The sequence below is a fragment of the Magnolia sinica genome, chromosome 10, assembly GCF_029962835.1.
Source record: "Magnolia sinica isolate HGM2019 chromosome 10, MsV1, whole genome shotgun sequence".
Lineage (NCBI taxonomy): Eukaryota > Viridiplantae > Streptophyta > Magnoliopsida > Magnoliales > Magnoliaceae > Magnolia > Magnolia sinica.
Window position 1 is genome coordinate 8,146,041 of NC_080582.1, and position 11,978 is coordinate 8,158,018.

Consider the following 11,978-nt stretch of genomic DNA (forward strand, 5'->3'; position numbering starts at 1 on the left):
AAATATCAGGCCCATCTGTCATATTAGATTGTTTTTAGCAGCAGCTTTTGCCTATGGTGAGTCCCCACCATTATGAACTGTCCATTGCTGCCTTTAGAGGACTAAGTCAGCAAACGCAAGCCCACAATTTCAAAGAATATATAAGATAGAAATTATACAAAGAAAATAAAGCCAAATAACTCATCAGGTGGGCTATAATGTCTAAATCCAAATTAGGCCATTTCACACCTTAAGTGGGCCACACAGCATGGAAAACAAATGAACGGCCATAGAAATTGTTGTTATGGTCGGTTTTACTTCCTACGTCTTAGCCTGCACTGCTACCATTCACAATCAATGGAAAGCTCAGATTCTCACATGGGCCACCATCACGTTTTTGTGAAATCCACCCCAACCATGTGTGCCACCCATGTTAGGCCCAGGGTTCAAAATGCAGCCCCATCCATGATTTACGTAGACTACACGATTGGAAACAATGTACAAGGCAGCACTCAACCCTCCAAACTGTTTCCCTTTGTGTGTCCCACCTGAATCACGGCTAGGGCTAAATTTTGGGCCCCAGGAATAAAGTTTAGTGTGTCATCTAATGGTTGGAGTGGATTTCATATAATCATCATGGTGGGCCTGAAGAATAAAAAAAAACCAAGGGGTGGATGTCTCTCCTAACTATTTCCATTGCCCGCCGGAAAACCAAGTCAGCCTTAACTTGTGTCCTAGACCTAGCTTGGGATGACGGATCTAATGGTAAACATCAACGGTAGGAATTGCTCTCCCAACCTTTTCCCTTGGTATGGCCCACTTCAACCATGGAAATAGGAAGATTTTTGTGAAGCTGAGTGTGTATTTTTAGAAGCACCCTTTCCAAAAGTCAGATTCAGCTGCTATTGGGAGAGTTATCAAATACGTGAATTTGGTGTCACAGCTCCCAAACACAATCACTTCATGTTTCAACACCAACTCATAGCAATTCACACCAAATGACACCTACCAAACGAACCCCCCAAGTACAATTCATCTTTTTCCCAATCAGGAAGAGACAACCTACAGCTGCTTGTATGCAAGAAAAAGGCAAGTGCTTAAGAAAAAGTGTTGTATGTTAACATACAATTAGTTGTAGCCAAACGGTTTTCTCTTTAAAAAATGCACTCATACAACTGAATAAAATGTAAGGAGCAAAATACAATGAAAGAGGGTTATTTCTAAAGATCCACAGCTCACAGCTTCTCTATAACACTAACCCAAATACCCGAGTTTTGTTTTTACAGCTTTCTTACACATGTTAATGCTGCAAATTGATTGATTTCTCTCAGCTACACACATTTAAATGCTACATATTTCCCATGGAAAATTCATAAAAATATAAACATCTCAAGTAAAGGCTTCTTTCATACGGACAGGCAGCGCTGCTGCCACAAGTCAGGCCACAGCAGGATTTTCAAAAGAAGGAAGAAGAAGAAGAAGAAGAAGAAAATAAGGCAGGCGAATCAGCAATGTAAGAGATCACTCCTTTCCGTCTCCTGTCCTCAAAAACCCAGATGGGAAATATGAACACGGATCAATACAGCAGCATGACTTGTCCTGGGCAGAACTGGCCATTCTTGTAAACAGCACGTACCATTACAGCATTGTTTAGATTAATTGTAGTCCGGCAATGTTAGATGAGATCTGGAAAACCAAGCTTCTCCACCCAAGTATTCTACAAGCCAAGTACCAAAACCCCACCTTGTTTTTAAATGGCAATCACATCCGTGATAGGAGGATGCATTCATCATTGCAAAGGTATGCAAGGGCATATCAGTCTTTACCTCAAGAGTATTATCAGCTCTGAGTTAATCTCAAGCCAGCTCTTCCTCTCGCTTATAAATATAGTTGGAAACTCCAGTCCGTCTCCTCAGTAGCTTCTTGTCTGGCACATTGGATCATAATCATAAGCCTCACCAGCCTTCACAAACCGCCCCTTCACACGCCTTCTCACATCAGCCCTAGCCTTGCGAGAAGCATACCGTATCTTCTTGTCAAACCTGTTTATAGAAAAAGGAAAAAGATTGATGTTATTCATTCACATCACTAACATGGTAGTCTCCAACCACTAGGGTGACGGCAGAGATGATCTTTCATCAGCAATTATATGACCAGTCGTAATGATTAATGGATGTGCGTGTATGTGTGGGTAAATGGTCCATTGCCAGTAGCTGCACCTGGACACATGGACAATCCAATCATTGACCTGGACTGTCAATTCAATTCCACCACTCTTCATGGACTACTTCGCATAAAATACATCAACTTGGATGGTCTTATCCGTCTAATGAGTGTCATTCAAAATGAATGGCCACTGTCGTCCGTAACAAAGAAAAAGAAGTTCCAATCATCAATCTTATGTCTGAACCATCCAATTGCCTATGGTTCTCAAGAATAATTTAATTAAGATGATCTGAAACATGCTATTTGTGGATCAGAAAAGGAGTAGTCATAAAAGAAGAGACCGGAGTTTGGATTGATAGGCAGTGTTACCTGCTCGTATTTGGAAATAACTCAGCAAGGCTTTTTCTCATTGGTAATCTATGTATTATTAAAAGGAAAAGAAAGAACTAAAAACACACTACAGTAACAGAGCAGATAGCAAAAGAAAACAAAATAGAAGCAACAGGCAACAGGCACAGAACTCAAAAGGCTGCAGGGACACAAAATAACCAACATGGCTTAAGACTAAAACTAATCTACTAATTCCTTCTATCCATGACCAACAGATCAGGCACAGCAGCTCCACTTTTAGCCAGCACATCCACTAAAGATTCGGGGGGATTCTTGTCTCGCCGGTTCCCTGGATTCTATTCATATTTTGTCCAGAGCGTTATACGTCTTTCTGTGATAGCCTTGTAATTTCCTGGCCCTGGTTTTCTTTTGCTTATTGGGTTTGGGTGGGTTAGCTTTTGTTGTAATTTTGTGGTCTTTCCTTTTGCCCTTGTCTTCTTTTTTGTTTTTATTTATTTATTTATTAAAATCTTCGAATTATCAATCCAGAAAAGAGAGAGATGAGAGGTTTCAGAAAAATATCGGGGAGTTTTCCTTGAAAGAAAAGGAAAAAAAAAAAAGAGTAATTTTCACCAAAGTGATTGGATTTTTGAAAAAATAATGAATAATTCACCAATAATATGGGTATTAGTGTCAAATAAGTTGCAGTTCATGAAGAAATTACCAATCATCAAATGAAGTTTGCTCAAATACATACAACGTATTACCATATGATTTGGGGCTTTATCAATTCGAATTGGGTCCCTTTCAATAACCCAAACCATATATGTTATAGCACTTATCTTGCATGGGGGATGCCTGAAAGACCTCTCAGATTGAATAAACTCGACCCTTCGATTACACAAAGTTATGGTGACCGAGCTGAATTCCAAAGGGTTAATTAAAACTGTTCAACTTAAAGATTTTCTTTGTTGTTTATCCATCATACAAGGTGAGACTCATTATGTAAACAGTTTGGATCATTGGAAGATGACCCAGATTCAAAGGCTAAAGTCCTGATGTTGACATGTGTCGGTCGGTTTGTATTCGAGCACACCTCTTATCAAATTATTCACAAATTATTCAGAGAAAAGGACCCTTTTTGTGTCACAAATATTGCTAGGTTTTCTCAAAGATATGATTTTGTAACAACGTGGATATGATCGTCCGATTGGGATGACTTTTGCATTGGAGGCCATGAAGAGTGAACTTGACTAATGGTCCAGACAAGGCCTTTTGATTGGGGGCCCACTTATCCAGAAGCAAGCATGGTACAGGGAGCTTCCTTATCCCTATAGAGGATACAACCTCATAGGTTTTTGTATGTACATATGCATGTGTATGTGTATTTACTTGTGCATGTAAGATGAACTTACTTGCGTGCCTTCTTCTTTTCCTTATAGCGCATAACAGCACTGTCCCTGCTTGCCGTTGGTAACTGGTTTTCAGGACCAGGAGAATACCATGGAGGCTCACCCATGAGAAGCATTGATGACATCTCGCAGTCTTGATAATCTCCACCACTGCTCTCACCAGTCAAGCCTGAAAATGAAAGTGAGAGGCTGGAATGTGCTTGCGTTGCCGGAAAGCAGAGGTTGGAGTCAGATTTGGCCCGACGATTCAACATCGGGGAATCAGAAGATACCGTATTGCTGCATGCTGCCTGTGCTGCTTTAGCCTTCTTGGCTGAAGATGCCTGCGAAAGAACAAGCTGATTAACAAATCGACCATCTGCAGTATTTATGAGCCATACGTACATCATTTCCAACAATAATTTGCATGATTTGGCAAGGGAACAATGCAAGGTGTGTGCTCTAGTGTACATATTGCATAAGATCCATGTTGTGACCAGTAGCTATGCCAGCCAGTCCCAAGCCCATAAAATAGGCGGGGGATGTCAAGCATTGTCATTGACTTCTATCACCAAGCAATTGTGAGAATTAGCCAACCCCAAATAGCTGGGACAAGGATATGATGGTAAAGATGTCGATCCATGTTCTGATATCCATTACTTCAAAAAAGAAAAAAACGTGTGAGGTCAGCTCTGTTCAACAGGAAGGGATCTCAGCGAACATACACTGCCCCAAGAATCAGACTTGTCCTTTCATCAGGTCAGACTTGTGTATGAGGAAAATGGATGGCAAGAGGGGGGGGTTGGGGTGGGGATAATGAATCGCCTCACCTGATGAGTGTAAATTCCTGATTTTGGGCCATGTATGTTGGCCACCATCTAATAAGCAGCCTGGATCCTGCATATGGGTGCCACGTGGCATATATGTCCATGTGTTGCGAATCGCCTCTTCGATCTCCTCATGTGAATCGCTTTAGCATTTCTCCATTCACTTATCTTGTTTTTCAGGAAATGCTAAATTGTAATGTATCCTGTCATTACTGAGTTGGGCGCATGTACCAAGTCTTAAAACCTTTGAAAAACAGATTTTATTAAACAAACCCCAAAGCCTTCTCCCAACTAATTGGGGTTGCCTACATGAATCCTTTTCCACCATTCCACTCTATCAAGGGCCATAACTTCTGTTAAACCATAGGTCATCAAGTCTTTTCTTATTACCTCCACCCATCTTCTTTTAGGCCTTCCCCTTGCCCTTTTAGAGCCTTCAACTTGCACTCGCTCATAACCAGCACAGTTCTTGGTCTCCCGTTGCACAAGACCGAACCATCTAAGTCTAGTTTCCCTCATCTTGCTACCTATTGGTACTGCTCCTAGATACCCCATGAGAGATTTGGGGGACAAGGGTGACAAAAGCATGAAAATATGTTTTTGAGCGATTCACATCAACAAACAATCAGGCATATCTGTTTATCTCAACACTCAATAGATTCTTAATCTCAGGGATTGGGAAGCCTTATAACCTAAAGTGTTGCAAGTGACTAATCTGCACCCGGTCTCGGAGCATAGCCCCACGGTCGTCCTCCAAGCTACAAAATGGATTCCAATCCCATTCAGGTTTGGACTCGTGTGTTTGAAAGGGAACGGTTTCAAGCTTAAAGTGAAGGAATGGTGGGAAGGATTCCAAGTAAAGAGTCAAGACGGTCAGAAACTCTCCTTGAAGCTTTAGATGTTCAAGGAAAAGCCAGTGTTCTAAAAAGCTAAACTATGTAGCGTAGCTTAGCCTTAATGCTACATAGCTCATGAAAATAGCTTAAGTCACGTATAGCCTACGCTACATGATAATCCGCATATGCTACACACTACATAGACTATGCTACAGGCTATGTAGCTCACATTACAAATTATTTTTCACTACAACATTAAAATCAATTAATGTTTTGAATGATTTGTTGCATCTTTCTATTTGCAATAAAAATTAGTTAATCTTTTCAATGATTTTAGTAAAATAATATAAGTAACAATATTAAATCAGTTTTGTCAGCACAAATATCATGAAATTTTGTTAAATTTCATTTTTAATCAGTCTAATTTGGTGCAGAATATCATGAAATTGATACAACCAAGCGCAACCTTAATTAAAAATCTAGAAGTGGCATATAGCTTACGCTCCAAACTATGTAGCTTACGCCTCAATACTTCAAAGGGGTGAACGCTATGCTACACGCTATTCACTATTTAAAACATTGGGAAAAGGTAAAAGAATGGAACAACAACAATTTCAGGAACGTGGAAGATGCTATTCCAAACCTCCTTCCAGACAAGGAATTGGACAGAAGGGAAGCAGGACATGCATTACCGGAAAACACAAAAGCACACGAGAAGGAAATAGTGCTTAACTACAATAGAAAAGTCGAAGAAGATGAGACCATGTGGCGTCAAATGTGGACATGGCTGCATTGAGTTTGGTTTTTTTTTTTTTTTGGATTGCTGGAAAACAATGAAAACCTGTGGAAATGATAATCAATTTCCACACATGCTATGTTTATCTCTGCTTGCAAAAGCACAATTAGGCGTACAGATTGATTTCCATTTCCACAGTTTTCTCTAAAAACAAAAAGGAGTGAGTAAAACCATTTCCCAAAAAGAACCTGTTAAATCAAGATTTCCACAGTTCCGAGAGAAAGCTCTCTTTTTCACTGTTAACCTTCTAATATTTCCATGAAAGTCATGTGAGCTAAAAAAAGAAACAGGTTAACTTGAAGGAGAACTCATTGCAAAGATCAAATACCAATATTAAGTCATATATTGGAGGAAAAGTTATTGCATGTGAAAGAAGGATACCAAATGTGAGCCTGAGCAATAAAAGTAAGGATGTGTTAAAGGAGCAAACCTCTGCAAAATCGCCCTGACCGCTGGTCCCAGCTGCAGGCATGCTCTTTGTTGCAAACAAACTATCAATATCAGCATCCTCAAAAGGCTGTCCTGATTGGTTCTGAGATATGCCAAAGAACTCTTCATAGTTCTCAAAACTCAACTCAACATCATCCATACTGAAATCTTCATATAGAGCATCATCTTGACATAGTTCAAGGGCTTTTGTCCCAGTACAAGATAGCTGCATAATAAGCAGAAATGATCAACAAGTAGTCAAATAAATCGAGACACTGCCCCATGTGTAAATATAGATCAAATACAAATCAGTTAGTCACTCTGGGACCTGTTTGGACACCTGAAAACTCACAACTTGGGAGATTGTTAAATAATACCATTCAAGAATTGGCCAACCATTAAAAAACAAATTGTATGGCCATTTCACTTGGATTTCCATGCCAATTTGTAAATGAGATGGTTTTGACTCAGATCTGTTTTAACCTTATTTAAGAACCAGGTTGACACAGTGAGGGAATCCAAAGACAGTAGGGAATCAAGTAGCAACTCAAATACTCCCCAACCCATTTTTTCTACACAATAATATTCATCTTTTTTCCTTTTTGCCAAAAATTAATCTCAAATGCATGAAACTTTCTGAATCATGAGGTATATCTGTATCTAAAAATCAAGCCCAAGAGACTAATAATTTCATCAAAGGAATGATCATTCAACTTTTATTATTTGCACAAAAAAGAATGTTTCAAGGTTAACAGCCCTAATTATGACAAGCCAAGTTTATGTTCCTCAGAAGTTCATCAGCTAGTGTAGTGTTAACACAAATCATGATAACTATTAAGTACACTTCATACAAGGTTTTATGCCAACAATTCAGCAACTACGGAAAGCATTAATATATAGACATACATAGACATACACAGACATACACAGACACATTATATAATTCACACATACATGGAAAGTTTCTGGATGGTAGATAATAAGTATTCCAAACCATTATTACCTTGGGTGTGGTTGAGTCCATGGATCCAACCGGCTGATCTGCACATGCTGTAGTATTCAATGCAGACATTGGAGAGGATCCCAACCAAGCATCAAATTTATCTGAATTTTCCAGGTCATGCACCCCTGTGCCAACTGGGTCCACCGTACTGCTTTCTGGAGGCCCCCAATAGTTGCTAACACTATTCTCATTGATGCTCATCAAGCCGAACCCTTCCTCACAATTTGAATCTGCTGTAGAAGGGAAGTCCTCAATAAATGACCAGATTCTAGAAAGTTCCGCTGCCGAAGGGCAGCCCGAGTAGCAGTTGATCGGTTGTCTTTTATGTCCAGCAGCCAAGCCAGTGCTACCGTGTCCATTCCAATTGCAATTTTGACAGAGAGAAAGCTTCTCGTCAACACACCTAACTACTGCAGGCTGTGAATTGCATCTGTCGCACAAAAGGGTCCGCGAGTGGCGCCAAGAAAGCGCATTTGCGGAATGAACGTTGCGGTCACAAGACAAACACAAGCAAGCAGCATCAGATCTGCAATATACCATGGACCTTTGCTCCCCACAGAACTCACAAAGAGGACCCATGTTTCGCTTTAACCCTTCTCTGGAATCAAAACCAAACTGAACCCAAAGGCAGACTATTGCACTTTCTTCAGCGTTCAAATCTTTTCCTGGGATATCATCCAACTTTCTTCCATAAGCTTCTTAGATGCACCAGAATCGCACTAAATGTGGGTAGTGGGTACGACCTTCAATGGCAGCTGCAGAGAATTGAGAATTTATTAGAGTCAATTTAACAAGACCAGCAAAAGACTAAAAGGAGAAGGGTTGTCAATGGACTGGCCCTGGGCTGAGCCAAATCGAAATTTTGAACTGACCATCCTGATCATTTCAAAATCTGAGTACTGAACCAACCCAGACCCAGCACACTGATAGCCCTGAAGAAAACAAGAATGTGGCTTCTAGGCAGCAATGCCACCTTTTTTTTCCGAATGGTGGCACCAACGGCACCCATCTTCTATAAAATACCAAAACTGCCAATTCTGGTATAAATTACTTGCGGAACTACAGTACAACACAAATGCCTCCAGACTGATATATACCACATGACAATGGCTACAAATACAGCTAATCACTGTTAAGGAACAGGGCAAAAAATGTGCATTTTTAGCAATTAACAAGTGACAGATATCAGGGTTGCCAAATTTCTGGTGTCCAGGCAACATCTTTGGAACATTATCCTCCAAACACCGTTAGAATCACCAATGAATCAAAATTCAAATTACAAGAAGCACAATACCTAGCAAATTTGAACTCCGAGCAAAATGACTTACTATACAGGAAAAGATTAGTTGAAGTTCCCCGTAAATATTTTAAAATTTAATGCAATTATAGCATGAATACCATAGAAAGCCAAAGGAGACCTGTTTCCTTCAATCTGAAAGGCTGCTGCAGTCTTCAATTGTTCATGCCATAGCTCTGTTCTCGTGGCATTTTAACAACAGAAAGAACAAATTCCAGCTAGAAATTCCACAATTCCATGTCTCAAATGGGAGAGAGTACAGTGCAGAGTTTGCCACACTTTAGGCAGGTTGTTGCCAACCACTATCACAGAACAATGGTATACACACACGTCAGTCCATGGCCATCAAAATCATTGGCCCCGCCATGAATGGAGCATAGCTTGTCACACTTTAGGCAGACCATTAGCAACCACTATCAAAGAACAATGGCATACATAGGCATCAGTCCAGGACCATCAAAATCATTGGCTGCACCATGAATGGAGGATAGCCCAAAAGTTGCACTGATTGAACAATATTACCAATCCAAACCCCGATTGCGTTTGGATTGTTAACCATTACCTTTTTCAATTGTCCATTTGACAACCACCAATTGGACAGTTAAAATCACCTAATCAGTATGATTTCAGGCTATTATCCATCTACAGCTTGGATGGCTGGGATCAACCTACATGTATGCCACACGTAATGTGGATCTATTGCTATCGCTCGTACAATGTGCGCCAAATCCATACCATAGTATAGCCCATTTTGCAAATACACCAATGTGTTACAACAAGTCACAAACTAAACATGATTGCAGCCAATGAAATCAAAAGAAGAGGTTGCTATGCCCACACACATGGATAACCTAGCCCGCCCACACACTAGTCCATTGTCAATATGGCAAACATCTGCTAGATCTGATCAGTCCATATAGGCCATACTGTGAACATATTCTAGCCCAGAAATGGAAGGAAAAATCAAGTTTGCCCACCTGATAAGTTAACCTGTCAGATTTTCTGTATAGGGAATCTACAGGGTGTGGCCCACCTCAAAGACTGCTCGAATATTGCACACGTGTGCCACGTTAGCATGCACACTAAGATGTAGATGGACAGGGCCATACACGCACACACGGGCTTAGCAAAACTCATCAAAGAGTGTCCCGATATCGAAAGGGGGAATTGATATCTGAGCTCATCCCTTCTAATTTTGGTTACACCAATTTCCCAATTTGGGAATTGAAACAGTATAAAAGTGTACAATTTCAATTCCCAAATTGGGAAAATGGGTGTAAACAAACAATCAAAATGGACATAAATAGTGGCTCTCCATCAGAAAAACAATGGTGATTCCGACTCTGACACTACATACTTCAATTCAAAGCAATCAAAGTAAAAAAATAAAAACACCAAAAGTATTCACTTACAATTTCCCAAAGGTCCTAACATTTCTGAAATATCCCAAAGTTTTCACTTTAATTTTTTACAATTTATAGTAATTTCTTTGCCGAAGCTATCATTCAAACTTCAATTGCTACAATTTCCAACATATTTGATCAAATTCCATAAATTCGGAAATGAAAAAGAAAGGACCTTTCCACCAAAAACGAAAAAAAAAAAATTAAAAAAAAAAAAATCAGAATTAAACCGAAGAAACCATATTTCAGAGAAACTTTTGAATTTTACAAATATCTCAAATAGCCAAAAATGGAACTCGTGTAAAGAAAACTATCAAAATTCGCCCCCCAAAAACTAGCCTTTTATTTACAATAACTCGAATTCCACATGAGATACACAAAATTACCAAAAGAAACCCTACACAATATAGCTATTTCCACTATAAATTCAACTAATTGAACGTAATTTCCCAAAACTTCGCCCCAAAATCTCAAATTTCTCACAAGAACTAAAATTCCAGACCAAAATCTTAAAATTAGCAAAAACGAAAAAGAGAAAATAGCACGTTTCGAAACTTGAACGTAAAAATACCAAAATTTCACAGGAAACCGGAAAAAAAAAAAAACATAAAATGGACATAATTTTATTTTTTTCCTTTCTCGCAAGAACTCAAATTCCACATCAATATCCACGAAGCAACAAAACCACATCGTCTGTTTCACCAAAAAAATTCCAAATTTTCACAGGAAAACGAAAAAAAAAAGGCTTAAAAACAGAAAATATCAAAATTTCCCACATGAATTCAAATTCCACATTCATATTCACAAAATTACAAAAAACCACAAGAATCAACGTTTCTCGAAACAAAAAAAAAACAGCTGCTTGAATATAAAAATCCGATATTTTCACAAGAAATCGAAAGAAGGCCTAAGAATGGGCCGAAAAACTCCGTTCGAGCTGGGAAAGTGAGGAAGCTGGGGAAGAGGGTAGGGTATTTGTGGAATTACCGAATTTTGGTAGATCTTCAGGCACAAGATTTAGGAGGAAAGAGCAGTAAAAGCTCGGTGGGGAGCTTTTTGCAGTCGCTGGTTTTAAAAGATGGAGAGAAAATATATATATATAAATATATATATTTAAAGAAGAAAACCCTAAAAAGAGAGAAATCTGGATTCTCGCAGTCCATGGTGGAGGAATTTAGGATAAAAGTGCATAGAAGTGGGTCCCACTACTGGGAAGGGTAGTTTCGTGATTGTTGTCATGGTGGAGGGCATTTTCTTAGTGTTTGTAGACTCTTATGTTTGTTTTGCACCATTTAAGAAAAATGTTGACTCTCGTTGCGCCGCCGCTGCCACAGGAAGCTCCTGTTGTCGGAAGCTACGTGGCGCCCGCAGCGACGTCTGTGACAAATCAAATCCGTCCGTCGGTTTCTAAAAAGAGTATAATAGAATAGATATCCAACAATGAGGCAGATTCAGCACTCAGGTACGACACACGATTAGAAACTTTGTGGGGGCCACCGAAGATTTGTATCAGAATGATGT

The 11,978-nt window shown here is 39.5% G+C and overlaps 1 protein-coding gene across 3 annotated transcripts; it reads right to left on the minus strand.

Moving 5' to 3' along the window:
- Positions 1-1,178: 1,178 nt before the first annotated feature.
- LOC131257906 (zinc finger protein CONSTANS-LIKE 9-like) lies at positions 1,179-11,492 on the minus strand. 3 transcript variants are annotated; one of them, XM_058258839.1, is made up of 5 exons: positions 11,445-11,492; positions 7,758-8,512; positions 6,756-6,980; positions 3,891-4,210; positions 1,179-2,021 (listed from the first exon to the last, which is right to left on the minus strand). In XM_058258839.1, the coding sequence occupies exons 2-5, from the start codon at positions 8,334-8,336 to the stop codon at positions 1,892-1,894; spliced, it is 1,254 nt and encodes a 417-aa protein (XP_058114822.1). In that variant the 5' UTR covers positions 8,337-8,512; positions 11,445-11,492; the 3' UTR covers positions 1,179-1,891. The 3 variants fall into 3 exon arrangements, with proteins under 3 accessions (XP_058114822.1, XP_058114823.1, XP_058114821.1); XM_058258840.1 differs by lacking the exon at positions 11,445-11,492 and adding an exon at positions 9,176-10,415; XM_058258838.1 differs by lacking the exon at positions 11,445-11,492 and having other exon boundaries at positions 7,758-10,415.
- Between the last annotated feature and the right edge of the window lie 486 nt (positions 11,493-11,978).